This window comes from Carassius gibelio, chromosome A22, assembly GCF_023724105.1.
Source record: "Carassius gibelio isolate Cgi1373 ecotype wild population from Czech Republic chromosome A22, carGib1.2-hapl.c, whole genome shotgun sequence".
Lineage (NCBI taxonomy): Eukaryota > Metazoa > Chordata > Actinopteri > Cypriniformes > Cyprinidae > Carassius > Carassius gibelio.
Genome location: NC_068392.1, coordinates 15,898,610 through 15,925,344, shown reverse-complemented (window position 1 = coordinate 15,925,344; position 26,735 = coordinate 15,898,610). Strand labels below are relative to the sequence as shown.

The 26,735-nt window shown below is 38.9% G+C and overlaps 2 protein-coding genes across 26 annotated transcripts in view; one reads left to right on the top strand and one right to left on the bottom strand.

Annotated features, from left to right (window-relative positions):
• The window catches only part of LOC127942625 (uncharacterized), an 82,496-nt gene that overhangs the window by 40,759 nt on the left and 15,002 nt on the right, over positions 1-26,735 (top strand). The gene's annotated exons all lie outside the window — the stretch shown is intronic.
• On the bottom strand, positions 18,067-20,547 carry LOC127942622 (uncharacterized). 19 transcript variants are annotated; one of them, XM_052538474.1, is made up of 7 exons: positions 20,313-20,547; positions 19,837-19,986; positions 19,586-19,750; positions 18,984-19,319; positions 18,900-18,929; positions 18,835-18,869; positions 18,067-18,708 (listed from the first exon to the last, which is right to left on the bottom strand). In XM_052538474.1, the coding sequence occupies exons 1-7, from the start codon at positions 20,389-20,391 to the stop codon at positions 18,109-18,111; spliced, it is 1,395 nt and encodes a 464-aa protein (XP_052394434.1). In that variant the 5' UTR covers positions 20,392-20,547; the 3' UTR covers positions 18,067-18,108. The 19 variants fall into 19 exon arrangements, with proteins under 19 accessions (XP_052394434.1, XP_052394435.1, XP_052394430.1 ...); XM_052538475.1 differs by having other exon boundaries at positions 19,032-19,319; XM_052538470.1 differs by having other exon boundaries at positions 18,900-19,319.

Below are 26,735 nucleotides of genomic sequence, written 5' to 3'. Positions count from 1 at the left end.
GCTTGACAATCCTCATAAGGCTGCAGTTCTCTCAGTTTGTTGTGCATCTTTTTCTTCCACACTTTTCCTTTCACTCAACTTTCTGTTAAAGGGGGGGGGGGGGGGTGAAATGCTATTTCATGCATACTGAGTTTTTTACACTGTTAAAGAGTTGGATTCCCATGCTAAACATGGACAAAGTTTCAAAAATTAAGTTGTACGTTTGAAGGAGTATTTCTGTTCCAAAAATACTCCTTCCGGTTTGTCACAAGTTTCGGAAAGTTTTTTTCGAGTATGGCTCTGTGTGACGTTAGATGGAGCGGAATTTCCTTATATGGGTCCTGAGTGCACGTTTGCTGGAAGAGCGCGCGCTCCCATATAGTAGAGCAGAGAGAGGCTGTGCACAGACGATCACTGATCAGAGTGAGAGCGTCGCGAAATGTCACAAAAGGAGTGTGTTTTTGGTTGCTAGGGCAAGACAACCCTGCACAGATTACCAAAGAAAAAACAGCATTAAGGGACCAGTGGATGGAGTTTATTTTTACAGAGCATGAATGGAGTTGTGCAAGTGTTTGTGTTTGTTCCCTGCATTTGTTTTACAAACAAGGCCCAGTTTGACGACGGATTTGCGTATCGTTTATTTCTTAAGGATGATGCAATCCCAACGAAAAAGGGTCACGATTGTGTGCTGGAACCACAGGCGGTGAGTAAAACTGCTTAAAATATCTCTGCCTCCTTGTTAGTGCGTAAAATCGGTACAGACTATCTTTCTCTTATGAATATAATAAAACTAAATACTTTTTGGAGTTATGAAGGATGCAGTACTACTCTATAGGTACTCAAGATTAACAGGATATTGAGTGAAAACTAGCATTTCACCCCCCCTTTAACATGCTTGGATACAGCACTCTGTGAACAGCCAGCTTCTTCGACAATGAATGTTTGTGGCTTACCCTCCTTGTGAAGGGTGTCAATGATTGTCATCTGGACAACTGTCAGATCAGCAGTCTTCCCCATGATTGTGTAGCCAAGTGATTCAAACTGAGAGACCATTTTAAAGCCTCAGGAAACCTTTGCAGGTGTTTTAGTTGCAGTTGATTAGTTGATTGGCATGTCGCCATATTCACATTTTTTGAGATTCTGAATTGGTGGGTTTTTGTTAAATGTGAGCCAAAATCCTCACAATTAAAAGAACCAAAGACTTAAATTACTTCAGTCTTTCTGCATTGAATTTATTTAATACACAAGTTTCTCAATTCCCGCAAACAAAAGTTAATGAAAATGAAAAAAAAAAAAAACTGTGTGGAAGAGCTGTGTATGAAATCAAACAAGAAAGACCAGGAAAAAGCCCTTCCTCAACTTGATCAGGCAGAAATGAATGATGATAGACAACTGCCCAAAGAGCCTTTCATGTTTCGATTCCAAATTAAGGAAGATATGGAAGTTTTTCTTTACGAGTGTCAGGACAAAAGGAACTTGTCATATTAATATTTGTATGTTGAAATTTACACTCACAGCTCTAATGTGAAAAGCTGAATCTTTCAATTTGCACACACAGACAATGATCAAAACAACTGTGTTTTGAATTGGATGTTGTAGATTAATAATTTACAAATGTGTAAAATGACATTCACACAAAGAAAATGACATACATAAATGTTTACAACATTTTTTCTTTTGCACTTAACTTCAGTTTCACTGCACAACGTCAAGACAGCATTTACAACCTCTCAGATCTGGCAGGACAAGTTCACATCTTAGTGCTCTGACTTTTGCTGCTCCCAGTATTCCTTTAGCAAAACTCACTTGTGCACTTGTATATGCAGATGTGAGAGAGCAGAGCCGGGGGCGGGGCTTTGGTGCAAATTAAGACATTTTATTGGTCGATGCCCGAACAATTAACAACGCCAGCTATCACGACTTGCCAAGAAAGAAATTTGTGTTCTATGATATGTATCAGTTATTTGTAAAACACTTTTATAGGTTTTAAGACACTAGATTCATCTTGTCATTCAGGTATTCTCTGGTTGACAAGTAATGCAACATCTTTTATATGTATATCTTACTGCGTATCGCTGTACCAGAGTTGCAATATAACTCTGTTGTTTTTAATTATTATTATGTTTTGTTAAAAGAATTTAAACTTCTTCATTGGGTTAAATTCCTAATTTGCTTGTCAGTAATGAACCTTTTTAATGCATCATTTGATTGCGAGTGTTTGATAATGTCTAAATGTACGTTAAAAAGCAAAACCTAAAAAATAAGCAGTTATGACTAGCAATACTGTTTTGAGCAACTAGAGTAGAGCTAAATGCATGTATATATTAAACATCAATAAGGCCGTCTAGTGGTTAAACAATAGCCGCATTTCCACTGTCGGGCCAGTGTGAGCCAGGGCTTAAAACGGGACAGGCTCCGCTGCGCGTCACTAAAACATGCCCTTTATACGCCTCTCAGGAACAACGTCACGCAACCTCATCATTTCACCGCCAAAGTGAAGTTATCAGAAAACAAAAAAATAAGTCACTGGAACATGCGGGATCACACACGAACATGATTAAAGCGGCCGTTTGTTTGCATGCTTTGGTAAATATTCAAATTCAAAAGCATCTATGTTTTACTAAAGTAGAATAAGTGATAGATTGATCATAATTAATTAATTTATCAGGACTCAAAATTAATCACACAGAAATAAAATTATTTCTATTTTATTTATTTATTTTCTAACGCTTATGAAAATAGCCTGATTATTCAGCTGAGTCTGTTTCTGTTTATTTGTAGCCACAGTGGCCTATAAGTCACATTTAGAATGAATGATAATATGTCTATTTTTATAAAAGCTCCCGAACATAAAACATTATATTTTTATGAATGGCTACATGGAGCTAAACTCTCGAGACGATACTTATGACAGATAATATAAGTTACTAAATAGTTAAACGATTGTGGTAGAGAATAAGAAGCTGACATCTGATTTCCTCAAATGGTCATATTTACCATGTTTACTGTGGTAATGTTAATGCCCAGCGTTCATAGTCTTTTGCATGGTTTATAAATATTTCTGCCTTGTATGGTGATTGTAATTCACATCTGATCAAGTTATTGCAATCACTCCTGCTGACTGAAAGTGAGTTTTGAGCTCGAAAGTGTTTAATGCTGGTGTTATAGAAATGATCCGCAGCACAGACTCTATATTTTTATAAAAGCTCCCGAACAAAAATCATTATAATATTTGATTATAGGCTATGCTACGTGGAGCTAAACTCTCGAGACAAGACGACAGATAAATATGTTGCTAAATAAATACACAATTGTGATAGAGAATAAAAAGCTGACGTCTGATTTCTCCAAGTGGTTGCATTTATCATGTTTACTATGGTAACATTATGTTTATCCTTTTGTTTATCCATTATGTTTTATGTCTTTTACATCGCTTATAAATATTTCTGCCTTGTTTAGTGATTATAATCCACATTGGATCAAGTTATTTCAATCACTCGCTGCTGACTAAGAGTGAGTTTTGATCTCAATTTATTTTAAAAAGTCTTTAATACCGGTGTTAAAGCTGTTATCTCTCTGAAATAATCTGCAGCGCTGACGCTCTCCAGACTCAGAGAAACTGCGCCTTTGTTCATAACCCCTCCTCCAGCCCCAGCTGGCCCGCTTTGGCCCAAGGTTTTCGTCGGGCCAAAAAACCCTGGCCATTGGCCCCGAGGAAGCGTTCAAGCCCCGAAAGTGACAGTGGAAACGCAACTGGTCCTGTCACGCAATAGCATGCCCGCTTTAAGTGAAAATAGTTTGCAGTGTTTTACATTACATTTACTTTGCATTACATTTTAGAAATTTAGCATACACTTTTATCCAAAGTGGCTTACAAGTGAGAACAATGGAAGCAAATCAAAAACAACAAAAGAGCAATGATATATAAATGCTATAATAAGTCCAGTTAGCTTAAACGGAGAACACGTAGCAAGGGCTTTTTAAATAATATAATAAATAAAAAGAAAACAGATTTAATAGAAAAAGAATAGAGCAAGCAAGTGTTAGAGGTCTTATTTATAATAAATGAAAAGAAAATTGATAGAGTAGAAAAAAATAGAAAGGTAGTTAGAGTATATATATATATATATATATATATATATATATATATATATATATATATATACACACATTACATTTAATGTGTATATATATATATATATATATATATTTTTTTTTTTAATCATTTAGCAGACGCTTTTATCCAAAGCGACTTACAAATGAGGACATTGTTAGCAATCAAAAACAACAAAAAGAGCAATGATATATAAGTGCTATAACAAGTCTCAGTTATATTAACACAGTACACGTAGCATGGGCTTTTAAATAATATTATAGAAAAAAAGAAAACAGATAGAATAAAAAAAGAATAGAGCAAGCTAGAGTTAGAGGTCTTTACACACACAAAAAACATACCATTTGCATACACAATTGCATAATAAATGAAAAGAAAATAGAATACAAAAAGATTACAAAGGTAGTTAGATTTAAAAAAAAAAAAAAAGATTTAGAATAGTGAGTGTTACAGTTAGAGGGTCAAATAAAGATGGAAGAGATGGGTTTTAATCCGATTCTTAAAGATGGCTAAGGACTCAGCTGCTCAGATTGAGTTGGGGAGGTCATTCCACCAGGAGGGAACATTTATCATACATGTATTATTTTTATTATTAATAAAAACAATTTATCTTGCTGCCGCGTTCTGGATTAATTGTAAAGGTTTGATAGAATTGGCTAGAAGACCTGCCAAGAGGGCATTGCAATAATTCCAGCCTGAACAGAACAAAAGCTTGAACAAGGAGTTGTGTAGCATGTTCTGAAAGAAAGGGCTTGATCTTCTTGATGTTGAATAAAGCAAATCTGCAGGATCGGACAGGATGGTTAACCATGTCAAAAGCAGCGGAAAGATCAAGCAAGATAAGTGTAATAATAAAAACTCCATAATCATCGGAAAGAAGGAGGCGGGAACCGGCAGACAATCAAAATGAAACTTTAATAACTCAAAATAAACACAAAACAGCGCATCAGCCCCTCACGGACGACTGATGCGCACAAATAAGAGCCAAAACATAAAATAAAGCCCAGGCCTGGTCCTCTCTCGTCCTTCACTGTCGTCGCTCCAGTTTTATATCCTTCCATCTCCTACGTGGGACTCGAGACCGGTGGTGGGTCGCAGGTGTAGCTCATCTCCAATCACTCCACCGGCCTCGCTCCTCGTTCCCACGTCCCTCGGCCCCGCCCCACTCGTCACATACCCCCATCGCCCCTCGCAGGCCGGGGGTACTCCCGAGACTGCGCTCTGCTCCCCCCACCCCCTCCCTCTGGGGGGGACCGCTCACGGGGACATGCGGGAACCTGGGGGTAGGACAGACGAGGCGAGAGAAAAGGAGATGGAAGGAGGAGCGACAGAGACGAGAGAGGGGAGAGAGGAAAAATTCCAGTTCCCAGACGCACTGCTGCTCGGCCCTTCACCAACTGGGTGATCTCCTCCGCGGTGCCTGGCGGTGGCACTGGACGGCCCTCGGCGGAGAGCACGACACTCCTCTGCCGCCCGGTGGACGGCAATGGCTCCTCCGGTTTTGGGAAGCCGGCAGGAGTCCCCCGTTCTCTGCTCCTCCCCGTTCAGGCGGACGGCAGCAGGCTCTGGATCTCTGGCGAACGGCGCCGACTCCTCCGCTCCCTCACGGACGGCAGCCGCCCCTCAACATCGCAGGCGGCCGGCAGCGAGCTCGCCCGTCCCCAGCAACTCACTCCAGCCCACCGCCTCAAGCGTCCATGGCGGCACCCTCCTCGCATGCTCGATGGCACCGCGGATTCACCACAGCGGGGAGGGATCTTCAGCAGCGCGTCCCTCCTTTTCCCAGGTTCCAGCATCACTGTAATAATAAAAACTCCATAATCATCAGGAAGAAGGAGACGGGAACCAGCGGACAATCAAAATGAAACTTTAATAACTCAAAATAAACACAAAACAGCGCATCAGCCCCTCACGGACGACTGACGCACACAAATAAAAGCCAAAACATAAAATAAAGCCCAGGCCTGGTCCTCTCTCGTCCTTCACTGTCGTCGCTCCAGTTTTATATCCTTCCATCTCCTACGTGGGACTCGAGACCGGTGGTGGGTCGCAGGTGTAGCTCATCTCCAATCACTCCACCGGCCTTGCTCCTCGTTCTCACGTCCCTCGGCCCCGCCCCACTCGTCCCAATAAGTACTGAAGATTTGGATTCCGCTCTTGCCAGTCTTAGAGCTTCAACAACTGAGATCAAGGCAGTCTCAGTAGAATGTCCACTTCTGAAGCCAGATTGGTTGCTGGCAAGGAGGTTGTTGTGTGTGAGAAATGTAGAGACTTGGTCGAACACAGCTCGTTCAAGTGTTTTTGCAACGAAAGGATGAAGGGAAACTGGTCTGTAGTTCTCTAAAAGAGATGGGTTGAGGGTGGGTTTCTTAAGTAGTGGAGTTATACGTGCCTGTCTAAATGATGAGGGGAAAACACCAGTGTGGAGGGAAGTGTTGATGATGTGAGTGAGTGCAGGTACAACTGCAGAAGAAATGGCTTGAAAGAGATGAGATGGAATAGGATCAAGCGGGCAAGTAGTAGGGTGATTAGAAAGGATGAGTTTTGAGACTTCTGCCTCAGAGTATGAAGAGAAGGATGTAAATGAGTATATGTTTGCTGGTGATATGAGCTTGACTGATTGTGGTGTGGGAAATTGTGCACTGATGTGTTTAATTTTATTAATGAAAAACGTGGCAAAGTCATCAGCTATTCGAGATGAATTAGGAGGGGGAGGAGAAGGACAAATAAGTGAGGAAAATGTTTTAAAAAAGCATGCAAGAGTTAGACGAATTATTAATTTTGTTATGGTAGCATGTCATTTTAGCAGTGGAGACATTGGCATAGAAGGAAGGTAGGAGTGACTGATACACATTAAGGTTAGTAGTATTTTTGGATTTGCACCACACCCTTTCAGCAGCTCTAAGCTTAGAACGGTGTTCGTGTAGAACATCAGATAACCAAGGGGCAGAAGGGGTGTTACGGGCTGGCCTAGAAGATAAGGGGCAAACAGTGTCTAAACAAGATGTAGGGGGGAGCAGAAAGTATCAACAGCATAGTTAGCATCAAAAGAAGCTAACAGTTTAAGGGAAGGAAGTTAAGATGAAACCATTGTAGATAGTTGGGAGGGTGAAAGTGTGCGTAGGTTACATCGAAAGATGACATGTGGAGGGGTGATGTGTCAGGGACCATATTGAGGTTAAAGTGAGGAGGAAGTGATCCGACGTGAGCAGTGGAGTAACCAGAATATGATCAGTAGAGCAGTGTAGCGTATAAATAAGGTCCAGTTGGTTGCCTGATTTGTGATTAGCAGTAGTTGACACTCGGTTGAGATCAAAAGAGGCAAGCAGAGTTTGGAAATCAGCAAACAGAGGTTTATCTATATGAATGTTGAAATCTCCAAGCATAACTAGGGGAGTACCATCCTCAGAAAAGGTTGAGAGCAACACATCTAATTTATCCAAAAAGTTACCCAGTGGTCCTGGGGGTCGATAGACAACTAAAAAATGTATTTTAAAAGGGTAGGTAACAGTAACTGAATGAGATTCAAAGGAACTGTTGATACCCAAATATGGTAAAGGATTACATTTCCAATCATTAGAGATGAGCAGACCAGTACCTCCACCTCTTCCAGTCAAACGGGGGAGTGGGAAAATGAGAAATTATTGGAGAGTGCTGCAGGTGTAGCAGTGTCCTCTGGTTTGATCCAGGTCTCTGTTAGGGCCATGAGATTAAGCTTTGAATGACTAATAATAGAAGTAATGAAAATCAGCTTTGTTTACAGCAGAATGGCAATTCCAGAGACCAATAGAAAAATAAATTAGTGTATTAGCAGATATAGGCAAAGTGCGCAGGTTGTTAAGATTGTGCTGCCTACATTGTGTGATGTGTGGTTTGCGAGTGGTAGTGATAGTAGGGATCTGGAAACACATAGTAAGAATTGATTATATACAAAAAAACAACTGAAACAGAAATGAAACAAGGAGAAGGAGAAAGAGATTAATCAAAACAATACTTATATTCCCTGTCGGTGTCACTGCCCGGTGGAGTTGCACGGTAGACGCGATGGTCTTTACACTCTTCGGTCTTCACACAAGGAGGACTGAACTGGAGGGCTGCTGCAATATACTTATCTTTTTTATATCCAATAAAACAGAATATGAATTCAGCTGAACGCACTTTGATGTTTATCACAACAAAGGTCTAAGCAAGCGAACAAAACTTGCAACGTATAAGATAGAGTATGAGACCATTCGTGGCACATCTCAACACAGTAAACATACAAGTGTTTCCTAGCACGTATATATATATATATATATATATATATATATATATATATATATATATATATATATATATATATATATATATATAAGAATTGAATTAGAACAGTGAATGCTAAAGTTAGAGAGTCAAATAAAGATGGAATATTCTTGAAGATGGCTTAGGACTCAGCTGCTCGGATTGAGTTGGGGTCATTCTACCGGGAGGGGACATTAAATTTAAAAGTCCATGAAAGTGACTTTCTTCTTTTTTGGTGATGGCACAATAAAGCGACGTTCACTTGCAGAATGCAAGCTTCTAGAAGGCACATATGTCTGAACTAACAAATTTAGGTAAATGGGTGCAGACCCAGTGTTGGTTTTGTAGGCAAACTTCAATGCCTTGAATTTTATGCGAGCAGTTATTGGTAGCCAGTGTAAACTGATAAACAGAGGTGTGATGAGTATTCTCTTCGGCTCATTAAAAATTAATCTTTCTGCAGTGTTCTGGATTAATTGTAAAGGTTTGATTGAACTGGCTGGAAGACCTGCCAAGAGAGTATTGCTATAGTCCAGCCTGGACAGAACAAGAGCTTGAACAAGGAGTTGTGCAGCATGTTCCGAAAGAAAGAGCCTGGTCTTCTTAATGTTGAATAAAGCGAATCTGCAGGACCGGACAGTTTTAGCAATGTGAATGAGAATGTTAGCTGATCATCAATCATAACTCCAAGGTTTCTGACTGTTTTTGAAGTAGTTAGGCCGGTGACACACTGGCTGCGTGGCGTGAGTGTGGCGGCTGCTTCGCGTTTTCTGTGTCTTTACACACCAGAACCGTGCCTGACACGGCGCTGGCGCGCTGCTGCTGCTGTAGGTGTCATGGAGGGAGGCCGCCGACAGACCAGGCTCTTGTCTTCAAGACAACAATATCTATACTTCATGATGAGCATAAATATAAAGCATATTGATTAATGACACTGTCAACAGTATTGATGGCAAAAAAGACTATGTTTGGCAGGTGCAATACTTGAAAATCGATAATTATTCATTTATTTAATTACATTTATATCTGAATTTATGTCAACCTATAGACTTTCAAACATCAAAATGTCATGAATTAATATGCATTTGTGTACAAAATGACATATAAACATATTTTCCTATTCTATTTTTCCTGGAAATGCTTCCAACACGAGCGGGAAAAATAGGCATTGGTTCTATTTCTAGCATGCACACATTTTCCGCACGGCTCTGAGACGCGCATCTCACGCAGGCAGTCTGCAAGCTTTAACCTGTTAACATGGGAGCCGAATTAAAAATGGACACGCCACGCAGCTGAGACGCTTACGCCATGTATCCAGTGTGTCGCCGGCCTTAAGGTTGATGTGCCCAACTTGATGGTGAAATTGTGATGAAACAATGGGTATGCTGGAACCATAAGCAGTTCTATCTTGGCCAGGTTGAGTTGAAGTTGATGGTCCCTTCATCCAGTAAGAAATTTCTGTTAGACAAGCTGAGATGCGAGTAGCTACCGTCGGATCATCATAATGGAATGAAAGGTAGAGTGGTGTTATCAGCATGGCATCATTAGGTTCTGTCATTCAGAAACATGGCTTTTAATACCACTGCTATGTAGACAGAGAAGAGAAGTCATATCACCCTGTAGCCCAAGACCAGTTTCCCACTGAAGCTAAGCAGGGCTGAGCCTGGTCAGTACCTGGATGGGAGACCTCCTGAGAAAACTAGGTTGCTGCTGGAAGAGGTGCTAGTGAGGCCAGCAGGGGGTGCTCACCCTGTGGTCTGTGTGGGTCCTAGTGCCCCAGTGTAGTGATGGGGACACTATACTGTCAACAAGCACCGTCCTTCGGATGTGACGTTAAACCGAGGTCCTGACTCTCTGTGGTCATTAAAATCCCAGGATGTCTTTCGAAAAGAGTAGAGGTGTGACCTCGGCATCCTGGCTAAATTCGCCCATTGGCCTCTGACCATCATGGCCTCCTAACAATCCCCATATCTGCTGATTGGCTTCATCACTCTGTCTCCTCTCCACCAGTAAGCTGGTGTGTGGTGGGCGTTCTGGCGCAATATGGCTGCCGTCGCATCATCCAGGTGGATGCTGCACACTGGTGGTGGATGAGGAGATAACCCCTGACTATGTAAGCGCTTTGAGTGTCTAGAAAAGCGCTATATAAATGTAAGGAATTATTGTTATTAAGTGGTCCAAGAACTGAGCCCTGAGGCACCCCAGTAGTTAGATGTTGTGACTTGGACACCTCACCTCTCCAAGATACTTTGAAGGATAGGTAAGACTCAAACCACTGGAGTGCGGTTCCTGAGATGCCCTTTACCAGTAGGGTTGACAGAAGGATCTGGTGGTTAACCGTGTCAAAAGCAGTGGAAAGATCAAGCAAGATAAGTACTGAATATTTTAATTCCGCTCTTGCCAGTCTTAGGGCTTCTACAACTGAGAGCAAGGCAGTCTCAGTTGAATGTCCACTTCTGAAGCCAGACTGGTTGCTGTCAACAAAGTTGTTCTGTGTGAGAAAGAAAGAAACTCGGTTGAACACAGCTCGTTCAAGTGTTTTTGCAGTGAAAGGAAGAAGGGAAACTGGTCTGTAGTTCTCTAAAAGAGATGGGTTGAGGGTGGGTTTCTTAAGTAGTGGAATTATATGACCTGTCTAAATGATGAGGGAAAAACACCAGTGTGGAGGGATGTGTTAATGATGTGAGTGAGTACAGGTACCACATTTGCATTTTTATTATTTCAAGAACCGTTCATCCAGTTGACTTCACAAGGGAGTGCCGTGTCGCATTTGGTGCAATATAGATGGACACGCGAGACACGACACATTCAGAATTAATAAACTTTTAGTAAACTACAGTCAGAATAGCGCGAGCGGGAAGCAGCGCACCTCACGCGGGGATGGCTTATGCTCCAAGAACGGACAATGCACTAGTGATATAAAACGCACACACACATGTATGTTAAATTAAGCAATACTTTTAAGGTAGTCTAATATTTTTCTGACTAACAAATTGGCACAATAAGGGCAGATTTAAATAAAGAAAAAATAAATTTAAATAAAGAAAAAAATTAATTTAAATAAAGAAAAAACGAAATTTAAATAAAGATAAACGAAAATTAAATAAAGAAAAAACGAAATTTAAATAAAGAAAAAACGAAATTTAAATGAAGACAAAACAAAATTAAGTTAAATTAAAAACGAGATTAATTTAGATTGATAACGGATAAAAATGCTAATACATTTTGTTTCTATTATTCTATTTTCCACAATGCCAAAGCAACAAAACACAGGCTCAGAGGGGGGGGGGGGGGGGGGGGGGGTTGTTTCTCGTGGAATCCCAGGTGTGCCAAAAAAAAAAAAAAAAAAAACGAATATTCGAATGTCACATTTTCTAGTCGAATACCAACCCACCGTACGAATATTCGATTATTCGGGTCCGTTCCATATTTAATTATTTTTAAATCTATCGAAAAAAAAGCCTTCTGAAAAGTAGCTTGTGCCATAGCCTGCCTTCAGTCAAGAATAATGATAAAAGCGTTGCTCTCATTGAACATCGTTTATTGTTTCACGTGCTCATTTTTTCACAAATGTCTGGGATTTGCGCACAATAGCGGTGTCTCAATAACATCCATCAACATAACAGAGAGGAACATGGTAATTGCAAGCCTTGCACATCAGCAAATAGTTCTAATGACAAATAAAAGCGACAGGCCTCAGTTATTAGAAATGTTACTATTTACATACAATTAAAGTAGCCTGTGATCCAACCAATAAACACAAATGAAATAAAACCGAGAAAATCTCAGACTAAAATACCTACGTTTGCTTAATGGGAGAAGTTACATTTCCCCTCCTACACCATCTTTTTGAAATCCAGCTTGACAGCTGTCAGGCTCATATGCAAACAGTCCTCCAAAGACTGGTTTGACTGTCGGTTCCTCTCATGCGTTTTTATAGAGTTCATTTTTGAGTTTTTTGTTTTATACTCTTGGGGACAAGCCACCCAAAAGGCGCTCAAGCTTTCAGAACCACGGAGAGCTGCCTTCATGTCACCAGCGGCCTGGATGTCAATCAGTTCACTTTGAATAGCCGCCTTGTCCAGGAGCATCACCTTCCTCACATTAGCGGAGAATTCTCCACCTGGGCTGATAGTGAACGGGTCACGCACAAATCCAATGACATCCCTGGAAATGGCAAAGTCATCAAATCTGGCAGAGAAATTTTCCCTCAGCTGTGTGATAAATGTCTTCATGTTCTCTGTGACCTTGCTGTGACCCACTGTCTTAAGTGTGATAAAGTGTAGCAGCCTCCCCAACAACAAATCTTCGTGGAAAAGATACAGTTTGTTTCCAAAGGCATCAAGTTTTTCCACCATATTCACCACAGTTTTTTCTTTCCCCTGTAGTTGTAAATTTAGTGCGTTCAAATGAGAAAATATGTCTGTTAAAAATGCAACGTTGCACATGTATTCTGTGTCTTGAATGATGCGCAGGTGGTCAGCTGCCGCTTCTGATTGAATTTGCATTAAAAAATCTACAACTTGATCCCTGAGTTCAACGAAACGCTCCAGTGCTTTGCCCTTACTGAGCCAGAGCACGTCGTTGTGGAGTAAGAGGTCATCATAAGAGCCTTCAGATTCCTGCACAAATTTGCGGAATAAACGGTGCTGTGTGCTTGAATTCCCCCTGATGAAGTTTATTATTTTCATTGTTTTGTCTATAACCTCTTTAAGATCGCCACTTAATTTTGCGCACAGCACTCTTAGGTGAATGAGACAGTGAAGTGCGTTAATGCTGGGAGCGACAGCCTTAATTCTGCTCACTACTCCCCTGTTTCTGCCAATCATGGCAGAAGCACCATCTTTACACCATTTTTTGTGACATGGACTTTTTCAAATGACAGTCCATGCTTTTGAAATAGTTCCTCTAGCTTACCAAAGATAATAGCGCCAGTGGTCAGGCCCTCCAGTGGAATCAAGGCCAGCAGCTCCTCTTTGAAATCTTTGCCATTAAAAAATCTGACGAAAACGCACATTTGGGAAATGTCAGTATTGTCGGTGGACTCATCAATAGCCAGCGATAGGTATCTGGCTTCTTTGATCTCATCAATTACAAGTCGTTGGACATCCTCTGCTAAAACATGGACACGGCGAACAGCAGTTTTAGCAGACAGAGGTATCTGCTTAACACACGCAATTATCCTGTCCGTAGATTTGTCAGTGGCAAGTTCCTCCAGAACAGCCACCATGCACTCCTTAAAAACCTCTGCATCGGTAAATGGCTTGTTATGCCTGGAGAGTATCCAGGCAGCCTGCAGAGACGCACTTGTTGCACTGTCTTGTTCAGTTGAAGTTTGGTTAATAATTCCGCTGGCATGGGAGTACTGAGATTTCAAAGCAGCAACTTTTCTCTGATGGGCCTCTGACTGTTCAGGATTAGACTCCTTGAAGCTTGCATGCTTTGTGCTGTGGTGACGCCTCAGATTGTACTCTTTAGCGACAGCGACAGTTTCGTTGCAAATGAGGTACACAGGTACAGCATTTCTAAAAGTAGGCACTATGAATACGTACTTATCAGTCCATTCTTTATTAAAACAACTTTTCGCTTAAGGCTCTTTGAGAGTGACACTTTTCATTCAAATTCAGAAGGCCTTCCTTTTAGTGATCTGTCTAGTGACAGTGATGGACAGCTTGACAGCCTCACAAATATGAAGCCTAAAATATCGCTATTGCCCCCTGGTGGCTTGCTACAGTACAGGTAATATGTAAAAAATAACATAAAATATCAAATAATAACATATTAGGATACAATTCGAATTTTATTTTATATTACTAGTATCTGGCCCTAACAGTGTCTGCAGAGAAAAATTCTGGCCCTTGGACAAATATAGTTGATGACCCCTGGTCTTTGATGTGAACACACTATAACCACTGTCCCCTTTACTAGCATGCAGTTATATATATATCAGAATAATAGGAGGGGCCCACCAACTAAGAACACATTACTACAAAATCTTAGTATATTCCCCAGTGTATAACCACAAACAATAAAGACAGGAATTAACTTTTTATATCTTTATATCCATTTAGAAAACAGAAGAAATAAACTAAACAAATGCATTTATAAGAAAATGAATTGAAATGAAACCAGATCAACAAATGAAAACAGTATCCACACAGAAAGTCTGTAAAGAAAGACTTAATCAATAGAAAATAATGACAAATGAAAATCAATTGTAAAAAAATCGATTTATAATAAACAGAAATATATATTCCGTTTTTTTTAATTGATGCAGTGTTTCCAAACAAAATATTGCGATACTCATGTGTATCTTTATTTATTTACATCCCTGTATCTAATGAATGCTTACTATTAATATTTAAATAGATACAACCCAGCAAACACAGAACGTTGTGAGGACGCCACCAGTTCATCATCATTTGGTCAGTTCGACCTTACTAAATGGCGACGTTGTGAGGACATCGTGGTAAAGTTCCATTTTTGGGAATCGCGGATAACGTCCCAGAAATGTCGTGGGCACATCCTCAAAAGACGTCGGTAGTTAGTCCCATTGGGAATGTTGAAGCGGGAATGTTGAAGAGAGTTTCATTGTTCAAATATATTAACTGGGACTGGGACGATTCGCTAATCTGCAGATTCAGTACTATCCCGATACTTGTGTGCCGATTAAATATATATTGCCATAATTGAGTATTGTGATTTATATAACCATTGCAATTGGTGACATCCAAATTGTCTATAAAATTGTTTAATTTATTTTTGTATGTTTGTGTAGATTTGAGGGAAAGATGAAAAATAAGGTCTGGGAATGACTAAAGAAGACAACAGTAAGGGAAGGAAGTTATCACCAGAATGTAAGTTCTTTGATAATGTGTGCATTGTTTATTACAAGTTGTGTTTACATTTAAATGTAGCAATGTACACTGCTGGTCAAAAGTTTGAAATATATTTTAAAGTATAATTTATTTCTGTAATGTGCAGCTGTATTTTCAGCATACTTACTCCAGTCTTCAGAAAATAGTTTTGTAATGATTAGTTTTTTTTCCCAATGTTTTGAACTTTGTATTTATAAAATAATCATTAAGAAAAAATTCATGAAATACACAAAAATATTAAGTAGCACAACTGTACCATGTGCACAAATAATGTGATTATTTCCAATAGTCAGAATAAGGAATTAATCACATTATGTTGTTTACATCTCAAGAGCAAAGATCTTCACTCCTGTTTACATGCAATTTGCATTATTCGTATTATTTGATTTGTGGTTTTCTTCCCCATCATTTCTAATATGGGGTGCATTTCCCAAAACCAACTATGGTCACAAGTTCCATCGTTACAAATAGAGTTCAGTGGAACTAATGAAGCTAACAATGCTTTCAGGAAAACAAACAACAACAATGTTTTTGAACGAAGGCACCTCATGAAATGGATTTCCGACAGGCATCTGGGGCAGAGTAATGGTTTAATGATCTACAGCAAAATATAGAGAGCTTTGGTGATAACTAAGTGGATATTTCATTACTGCAATATTAATGTTTTGCTAGAAATGAAATAAAAAGTGGAAAACTTTGATCAGAAACATACATTTACACAAAAAATTACCACCGACCACAACTTTCAGATGCCATCTTTATTTTGGCTTTTTTTTTTTTTCAGTTTTCAGATGCAGCCTGCATCAAGCCTCATGTCCTTCCCTCAGAAGAGCCTGTCTTCTGTTGCTGGGGTAAGAAAGACACTCTTCCTCTTCTCTCACCGCTGTCCAGCACCTAACTCTGCCTCCTCAGCACTGTCTGAAAGTGTCTTCTCCACACTCAGTTATCAGAGATCACAGATTCTCCTGAGAAAGTCAATACGCTCATTTTCTTAAAAACTGTTCATATTTTTTGGGGTGGGACAGATAATACAGGAGAGATGCTAGAAATCACTATATTGTTAATTTTTCATATATTTACTCTTTATGAAGGTTTTATTTATTTTTAATATGGTGAGAAGCTCAAGAATTAAGGTAATAGCAATATTGTTTAGGTTTATCCTCTGATAAAGAGCACGGGGCCCCTCAAATTACATGCAAGAAAAAAAAAAAAAAAAAACTGTGCACAATTTACTAATTCGTTCCCTTGATGTACTAAAACATGCATGATTACTTTTACATTTCATGGATTTGCTAAACCATCCGCACAATTTACTAATTCGTTCTCTAGATTTATAGTGTACGATTAAGCAAATCGAGGGAATGAAATAGTAATCGTGCACACGATTTAGCAGACTTTTTTCCTGCATGCAGTGTTAATTACATTAATTACAATAAAACTGTAATTAATGCAGATCACCACCAGACATTTATACCAGGTGCCTCAAATACACGACGCTCAGCAAACAATTTTAACTTTTTTGAAAAGAAATGCAGTGTCTGCTGAATTGTTTCATATATTTTTATCATGTCTTTATTTTTTGCACCAAATTGTGTAGAGTTGTTACAATAAGTGTACTGAATTATTTATAATTTTCACCGATAATGTCATTAACTATCCCCATCCTTAAGAAGACAAACATTTTCTGTTGTTTTTATAGTGTAATCTAGGCATTGATTCGTTTGGTTTTCTGTGCTCATAACTAGGTAATGCTTTGCATGGTTAAAGAACAGGTGCATCATTCAAAATTTTTTGGCTTAACATTTGTAGAAAGTAGTGCTTAATAAATGTTGATTTGTGAACGAATGCAGTGTGCTTTTGTCTATTTTCAATTAGGAAATGTTTTTGTATTGGTTTGCATTGCATGTATGTAATGAATGCATTAACTATGAATCACCCATAATTAGATTTCATAAGGTTTATTTTGCACCAGAGGTGGATTGAGTTTGTTTTTCATGATAATGGTGAGATAAAAATATTACAAATAAAGGTGGACGTGGCATTTTGGTCATTGGGACATACTTTGTACGTTGCTGTGACCAATATGATCCAGTAATGTCACGTCCTCACAACATGCCAGTTTGGTCGTTAGGACATACTCATCACGTTCCAGCAACATTCCACTAGAACATCACCACGATGGATAACTAAAGTTATTTGGTTTGGGACATTGACCTGGCTTCACCATATGAACACAGATTAGTCCATGCATATGCGCTGTATGCCAGTTCAGTATACAGCAAGAAACACTTAAAGCACAAATAGCATGTTTCACCTACAGAAAAAGTAATAGTATAGCTGGGAAGTCACTATTGCAATGGTTACTAGTCAGGAATTAAAAGCTCAAAAACAGAACTACGATGACTCCCGGTTCATTTGGAAACATCTTCAACCTCAAAAGAACTAGTGTGAAATTTAGAGATTTTCATTTTAAGAGATCATAAACAGGTGTACCCTGTATTTGTCGCAGTCCTAGTTTCTCTTCTTAAATGTTACATCAGTAAAACTTATATCTGCGTGTTATTCAGTTAAAGTCTGTCCACATAAGGGATTTCCTCGAAAGGTCATCAGAGAGTCTCTCGTGGAGACTCTATGCAAGGGCGCCCTCTGGCGACAATTTAAATTTCATTCAGTTCTCATTAATCGCGCCCCCCCCAAAAAAAAAAAAAAAAAAAAAAAACTGCCAGTGTAGAGAACAGTACATTTTTCCTCTTGCATCTATAGATTTATTCTTATTCTCAGTTTCATATTATAATGAAAGTGTCATTACAAAAGTATTTTGTAATGCATTTATTTAGAAATAGCCATCATAATTTGTTATATTGACACAAAAACATAATTACTTCCACTTCCAGAACTACTTCCCTGAGCCTGACTGCTTCCACTTCCAGAACTACTTGCAAAGCCACTTCCCTGAGCATGACCGCTTCCCTGATCACTTCCAGAACTACTTCCTTGAGCCGGACCGCTTCCCTGATCTGGTCCACTTCCAGAACTACTTGCAGAGCTACTTCCCTGAGCCTGACCACTTCCAGAACTACTTGCAGAGCTACTTCCCTGATCTGATCCACTTCCAGAACTACTTGCAGAGCTACTTCCCTGATCTGATCCACTTCCAGAGCTACTTCCCTGAGCCTGACCACTTCCAGAACTACTTGCAGAGCTACTTCCCTGAGCCTGACCACTTCCAGAACTACTTGCAGAGCTACTTCCCTGATCTGATCCACTTCCAGAACTACTTGCAGAGCTACTTCCCTGATCTGATCCACTTCCAGAACTACTTGCAGAGCTACTTCCCTGAGCCTGACCGCTTCCAGAACTACTTGCAGAGCTACTTCCCTGATCTGATCCACTTCCAGAGCTACTTCCCTGAGCCTGACCACTTCCAGAACTACTTGCAGAGCTACTTCCCTGAGCCTGACCACTTCCAGAACTACTTGCAGAGCTACTTCCCTGATCTGATCCACTTCCAGAACTACTTGCAGAGCTACTTCCCTGATCTGATCCACTTCCAGAACTACTTGCAGAGCTACTTCCCTGAGCCTGACCGCTTCCCTGATCTGATCCACTTCCAGAACTACTTCCCTGAGCACTTCCACTTCCAGAACCACTTCCCTGAGCACTTCCACTTCCAGAACTACTTCCACTTCCAGAACCACTTCCCTGAGCACTTCCACTTCCAGAACCACTTCCACTTCCAGAACCACTTCCCTGAGCACTTCCACTTCCAGAACCACTTCCACTTCCAGAACCACTTCCCTGAGCACTTCCACTTCCATAACTACTTCCACTTCCAGAACTACTTCCCTGAGCACTTCCAGAACCACTTCCATGATCATCTGACTGAACACTTACGTGAACACTTGCGTGAACACTTCCCTGATCATGTTCTAGATCATTTGCTTCACTACATGCATGGCCACAGGTGGTTGGGCAACATTTCTTTGTGAAAGGACACTGGCCATCATGGAAACAGCTTTCAGCACATTCTGGAGTTTTCTTCGGTTTGGGACATTGACCTGGCTTCACTGCATGAACACAGATAGTCAGCTTTAGTCCATGCATATGCACTGTATTCCACTTCAGTATACAGCAAGAAACACTCAAAGCAAGAATAGCATGTTTTACCTACAGAATGAGTACTATATTAGTACTTTTTATTTCCTACAGCAATACTATTTAAAGCTGTCCTAAGTGATTAATTCAGACATACTTTTAAGAACATAAAACTAAAATGAGTTTATCATTATTATTAACAACAACAACAAGTAACCAAATCAGTATTAACACACACCTGTATATGGAGCTGTACAGTAATGACCACATCCATTGCTGCAGCACTTCTCATTGTTGGGACAGTCAGAGTCACCGTTACAGAATGAGGTACACGATCTTCTTCCATAGGTTGGGGGTGGACACAGTCCTGGCTTAATCCATGACTGCTGAATAATTCTATCCACTATATATTATAAAAATAACAGTTATAGTATTTAATTACACTTCAGTCTTTTTTTGGGGTGGGGCTTGAATCAATTATTAACTCACTGGAAACAGGTGGCACACACGCAGACCCAGACTCAAATATACAGCATTTTTCTCCTCCAGGGCAATCTCCATCAAAGAAACATCCTCGACGAGACGGCACGACAGTTAGCTTCATCGGACAGAAACCGAACACCATTGCTGGGAAGCCAACTTTGGAAATGCAATAAGTTACAGATTACAAGTTATCCCATTAAAAAAAAAAAAAAAAAAAAAAAAAAAAAAAAAAAAAACCCACAAAAATTAGACTTTAGCACCAAATTGTTGTTGAGGATTAAACAAAGATTTAAAAGTTAATATAAAGCATATGCATAAAACCTAATAGGAAATGAATGTCTAGCGATCAAAGAAGTAGGTCCTATTCTGTGTCCAGACTCCTGAAACATTTGGGTCTAATATAGTAGAGTTACTTTCAAAGACCGAAAGACACATTTCTGAATCCCTTCAGGCAGTATAATGCAGTTAACAGATCTTCTCACATGTGGCCTCTGTTATGATCAAGTTTCCAGACAGACATGATAAAACAGCCATCAATGAGCGGTACACTCGTGCTGTCATCCTCCCGACCTGCGGTCTCACAGTGATCTCTGCTGGGAAATGCGTTGAATTAGTGCATCAGGAAAAGCAGACAATGAGAGACACGAAAATAAAATGAATAAACGTGTCGTTGCATCAAAAAAATACTCTGTTTTAAAGATTAAAGGAGATCATGTAAACTCCAAACTTGATCAATCTCACCTGCCTGTAGCTTTCTAGTAATCTGGAAGACCTTGATTAGCTTGTTCAGGTGTGTTTGATTGGGGTTAGATGAGACTGCTGCGTTCACGCCTTGCATTATAATTAAAGGTGCAGCGTGTTAATTCACACACAACTGCACAAACGCAGATGTGCTATTCGTTTAGTTCTTATCTAGCATGTGTTGTAGCCAAGGTTAGTCAATATTGTTCAGTCATATCTGACATATAAAGAAAAAAATAAAATTGTCTTATAAAATCCTTGATTTCACTTAAACAACTTAAAAATTTGATCTGCATGCAGAATAATCCTTGCTCAAATTGAGGTTTTTCCATGTTTTAGTAAAAATCCAGGACTTTTCAATAAAATTATTCATGGCATATATAGCCTATATGTTATATTAAAGAAACTTAATGTATCAAGCTCGTTCAAGTCATCGGTGATACACATGCAGTCAACTTGTTCATCAGAATCCTCTGAATACTTAGACAGTTCATTAAACCAGTTCGGTTCTTTTTGAGTCAGACCCGCTACTTCAGCCTTGCATCCTGCATCATCAACCCAGATCTAAAATTTGATTCAGTTCGATTTGAACAACTCACCCGGGTACTTCCTGAGAACTGGCTCAAAAGAACGATTCCCTCAAGAATCGAACATCATTAAAACATTTGGAAACAAGTTGTTTTACAACAGGGTGTCAGTGCTCTAAACTAGTAATTGCGACGCTGCAGTGCATGTGAGATATGATGAATAAGATCAGAATTAATCTTTATTTATCTATATTAAATAGTGCGTCTACCTCCCATGCCGGAGACCCGAGTTCGAGACCCACTCAGAAAAAGAACAAGGTTTGTTGGTGTGGACCCGGAGATTTTACATATTTCCAGGGCTGGAAAATTACTTTTAAAATGTATTTCACTATAGATTACAAAATACAAGCTTTGAAAAGTAATCAGTAACATATTTTGTTAGATTATTCAGGTTTAGTAACTTCATCTAAATACTTTAGAGTACTTTAGCTTTGTAACACAAAGGAACATATTAAATTGATGTCTTGCTTTTATGCTTTCCGACATCTACCAGCCATACGATTTGTGTTTTCTTTGCATTTTATTTTAAGAACATCAATTTTTCCACAGAATTTCTATGGACAACAATTTTTTTTTACGTCATTTAAATCTCCAAATCAATATAAATTAAATTTGAATACAATGAATGGGATTCTGCGGCGTTTCATGTTGCATTCCAAGTTTCAAAACAAATCCAGACACACCAAATACATAAAAGTAATAAAACACATAAAAGCAAAACATAAAATTAATAAAAGTACCTAAAACAGCTGGTACAGTTATCCAGGTTATACAATAGATTTGTTTAATGAATGGACCAAACTTTAAGTGAAAAAAGTCGCAAATGAATTGCTGAGTCAAAATTGACAGGGCTCGTTTCCCGCGGTCACAAGCAATGTTGTTATTAACGATGCTTTTGGGAAACACACCTCAGGGGTCGCAAAATTTCAAATTGCCTGGTAGCCCTTCTGGCAAGCATTCTTCAGGTTTTGATAGCCAAAAATCTATTTAACTAGCTCGGAATAAAAAATAAAAAAAGACATTGGATGCACTTTACTGTGGACAAATCAGCATTATCAGCAAAAACTAGTAGCATATCCAGATGTTACTATTCAATAAACTTATGATGCAATAACATTCACAGTACAGTTTACACCAAACAGTTTTATTACAATTTATTTCTATGTTTATTTATTACCAAATGAGATTTAAGACAAATTATAAATAAAAATGTGTCCTTTTATTATTTCTCAGAAAAAAATGCTGCATATTTCTTTGTCAAATTGAAACTTGAACATGAAAAAAAAATCCTAAATCAAATTTAAAAAATCATACAACTAAAAGAAATATCCAAATTTAAACAAAAAAAGATTGTCTGTGCTCTATTTTAAATCAGAGTAAACCATTTGAATTGCTATATAAAAGAAGATGCTAAATACATGTTATTTGGATTATATAATTTTTTTTTTTTTTTTTTTTTTTTTTTTTTGTAAAAGCAGAATGGTCTGATTTTACCTTTGTAAATGAGACGCAAATGTCACTCTATGACAGCAGGTGCCACTACTGGAACAGCAGGTATTTAAAGGCTGCTGCCCCTTTAAGACTGATTGCACGGATCCAATGTAATAATGCACAGCAATAATTTCTTTCTCCACTGTATATGTTCACTTAAGACAAAACTGCAGTGTAAAAAAAAAAAAAATCTGACATTTACGGTAAAATACCGGCAGCTGTGGTTGCCAGAACTTCAGTGTTAAAAATATGGTAGCAACATTTTTGGTTTTACAAACTTAAATTAAATTCATTATAAAATACCGTATTTAATTAACTGATGTAATGTTAATGAACCAGCATCTTAAAGTAGCCTGCTAATACCTGTTTTGAACCATTGCAATACTAATAACCACCAAACAGGTGGTGATGAATCAAAGCTCATCACAAACAGCTATTCCACAAGCTGAGAAGGGATTTATATATTTATATAGGTGCACAGTGTTATTCACAGGAACACTAAACTCCATCATGGTAACACACATGATACTGAAATAATGCAATAAACATTAATTTAACAACTTTAGATGTAAGATAAAATCCTAATTAATACAACTGATAAGAAAAAAAATGAATAAGAAACGTTATTTCAACGAAAAAACAACATATGAAGTGCCATGCAGGAAATACTGGGAGTGTCAAATTATGTTTTTATTTTTCACTGTAAACTAGAAAATTACTTTTTCTTTTTCAATTCCAAAAAACATGATTTTAACAGTATTTTACTGTAAAATTACATTATATGTAATCACAGTTATTCACTGTATATAGTATGGAAACTTACTGATAACCAATTAAAAGGTATTTACTGTAGTATTTTTACAGTCTTTTACTGTTAGAATCACAATAATTTTTTATGGTGTGACTGTGTTTACGAGAATACTTGCAGAGACAATTATTTTGAGATGATTTTGTGTGTAAGTGTAGATATCTACAATGTAATTTTGACTGGTCATAAAACACATTCCAGATGTCTACAATTCTATAATCTTCCATTGACTTCATTGAAAAATATTTTAAGATATTTTCAAATTAGTTTTGACTAGTCGTAATTCAAACTCAAGATATTATATATGTTTTTTTTTTGTTTTTTTTTTTTGCTTCCGGCTTCACTACCGTTCAGACGTTATTATTTACTGCTCTCTGCTTTACTTCTTATTTCTGTACTTTTCTCAGATTTTTCTAAAAATTTTTACTTCAGCACAGTGCTCAAACAACAGATTTTTGACACATACTCTAAAACTAAAAACTCTTTGTGACTGGAATAATACTACAGAAAGAAGACTTTGCCTCCCACTGCCAGCAGCTTACATTCCGGAGATGGGATAAAAACTACCTACATTCAAACAGAAGCGAGAGAAAATGTCTCCTGTTGGATCAAACTTCTACAAAGGATTGTGATTCTTGGAACAAAGTTACTTGCTGAACTTCCAAAACAGGCGGAACACTCCTCAACGTCATGGAGACTCATGAATCTTCTGAATCTCAACAGTTTATACCAAGTGTAGAGGAACAAGCCAAAACTCATCACCACACAAATCAATGGCACAAACAGGGAGCGAGACCCATAGGAACACGAGACATCAGATTGTCACAAGTTTCTTGAATTGCTGCCTTAGCTTCCTCTACCCCAGATTCGACTATGACATGGCTTGTGAATACTGCTATTCTACCACCCCCTATATACATTTTGAGAACAGATTTGAAACATTAATGAATGCGGGACAGGAATCCCAAAATGTGATTTAACATGGATTGGATCAGCCAGCAGCTAACACCTCTACTAACAGGCGTTCAAGGTCGAGCAGACAGCGGCATTCAGCTCAGAGCGCAGCCGAGCCCAGGACTCTGATAGTGGCTGACTCTATTATCAGAAACATTAGTAGCAGGACAACAACAACATGCTGCCTTCCTCAAGCAATGGTCTCTAATGTAAACAAGGAACTTCAGAGCATTCTGATGAAGACTGCAAATCGAATCATAATCCATGTGGTGAAGAATGATATTCGGAAAGAGCAGTCCGAACTCCTTAAGAAGGACTTCATTGAAATTTTTGAAACACTTCAAAGACTCAAAAGTTCAGTCTTTCATCTGTGGACAACTCCCAGCAAGGGGAACTAATATGTTTTCACTGATGCTTGGGCTGAACACATGGCTACCAATATCTTGCAATATAAAAGAAGTGAATTTCATCGATAATTTCAGTCTTTTCTGAGGCCATAGACAACTGTTTTAACTGGTAAGCCTCCACCCAAGAAAACTTGGTTCTAGAGTGCTTAAGGACAATATATACTTTTCACTCCGTCATCCTTCAGCAGAGTGAGTCAATCCATTCAACACACACACACCGGGTCCGAGTCATCATGAGGTTGCCATATCCCACAAGGACAATGATAACACCATGCAGCCACAACAAGCACTGCTGACTATCCCGGCTGAGCCCTGCCCACAGAGCTCCTCACAGACAGACTGTGATGTATTAAAACAGCTACAAGACTCAGCACCCAAGGATGACTTTCTGGAAAACAGCCAGGGAAGCCAGGACAACATATTACAGCCACCGGAAACACCAGAGACACATCCCATCTCAGCAGACACATTATCCTTCTCTCCAGCATCTCCACTTCTGTGCTTCTCAAAGAAAATGGAAGATGTATGATGGGACTAAATTCATTAGCTGCAAGCCCGCAGATATAAAAAAATGGCGGGCCCCCAACCACCAAAGCCTGTGGCCCCTGCCAAAAACAACTGATAGCAGCTCTCAGTGATATGTGTCAGCTCCCTGCTATAATAGCAGCAACATTCACAAATGTTTACAGAATAAGAGGGAGCCCAGTGTGCCTGTAGCTTTCTCTATTTCAGTTTTATCATGTGATAAGTTTAAGTTTAAGGCCTTCTCAAGCTGAAGGGCAAACTCATCTAATCTGCATCGTATTATGCATCAAACTAAGATTGATGTAAAGACACAAAACACAGCCATCAAGTTAGCATCTTTAAACATTCACTCACTAAAAAAAAAAATCATTTCTAATCAATGACTTTATAAACACACTGGATTTTATGTTTCTAAACAAAACATGGCAAAACAGCTGCAGTGCAACAATCCTCAATGAAGCAGCCCTCCTTACTTTACTTTCATGAGTTTCTGCAGGACTGTACGGAGAGGTGGAGGTGTAGCTGCTCTATTTAAACATATCAATGTAAGAAAGTGTTATTTGGTCAGTACAAACCTTATAAACAGTAACTTAAACAACATTCATACTCTTTTTGCCACTGATTCTTTAGAGACTGACAACCCCCCCCCCCATGTCAAATTCCCAGTGAAATGCTCTTAGACTGCAAATGCAATGAGTTTGCTTCCTTCTTTTCTGAGAAAAACATCAATATCAGGAAGGCGATTAGCCCATCCTCAAGTAATGAAAAGATACTATGTCTATTTTTGAAGCAGTTGATAGCAAAATTTTGGAAGACATAGTGCAGCACCTAAAATCGTCAACCTGTTATCTTGACACATTTCCCACATCTTTTTTCAAAAGTGTGCTTAACTGTTTAGAAGCAGATCTCTTAGAAGTTGTGAACACTTCAATTCTTTCTGGGACATTTCCAAAACTCCCTGAAAACAGCAGATGTTAAGCCCCACCTGAAAAAGAGCACTCTTGATAACATCATTTTGAGCCATTATAGACTAATATGTAATCTTCCTTTTATAGGCAAAATTATAGAAAATTTAGTTTTTAATCAGCTGAATAAATACTTAAACTCAAATGGATACCTGGACATTTTTCAATCTTGTTTCCGACCACATCACAGCACGGAGACAGCACTCATTAAGATAATAAATGATATTGGCTTAAATTCTGACTCTGGCAAAATATCAGTGCAGGTGTTGCTAGTTCTCAGTGCTGCATTTGACACTGTCGATCATAACTTACTACTAGAGTGACTGGGAAACTGGGCTTTCTGGGATGGTACTCAAATGGTGCAGGTCATACTTAGAAGGTTATTATGTGAGTCTAGGAGAGCATAAGTCTAAGTGGACGTTCATGA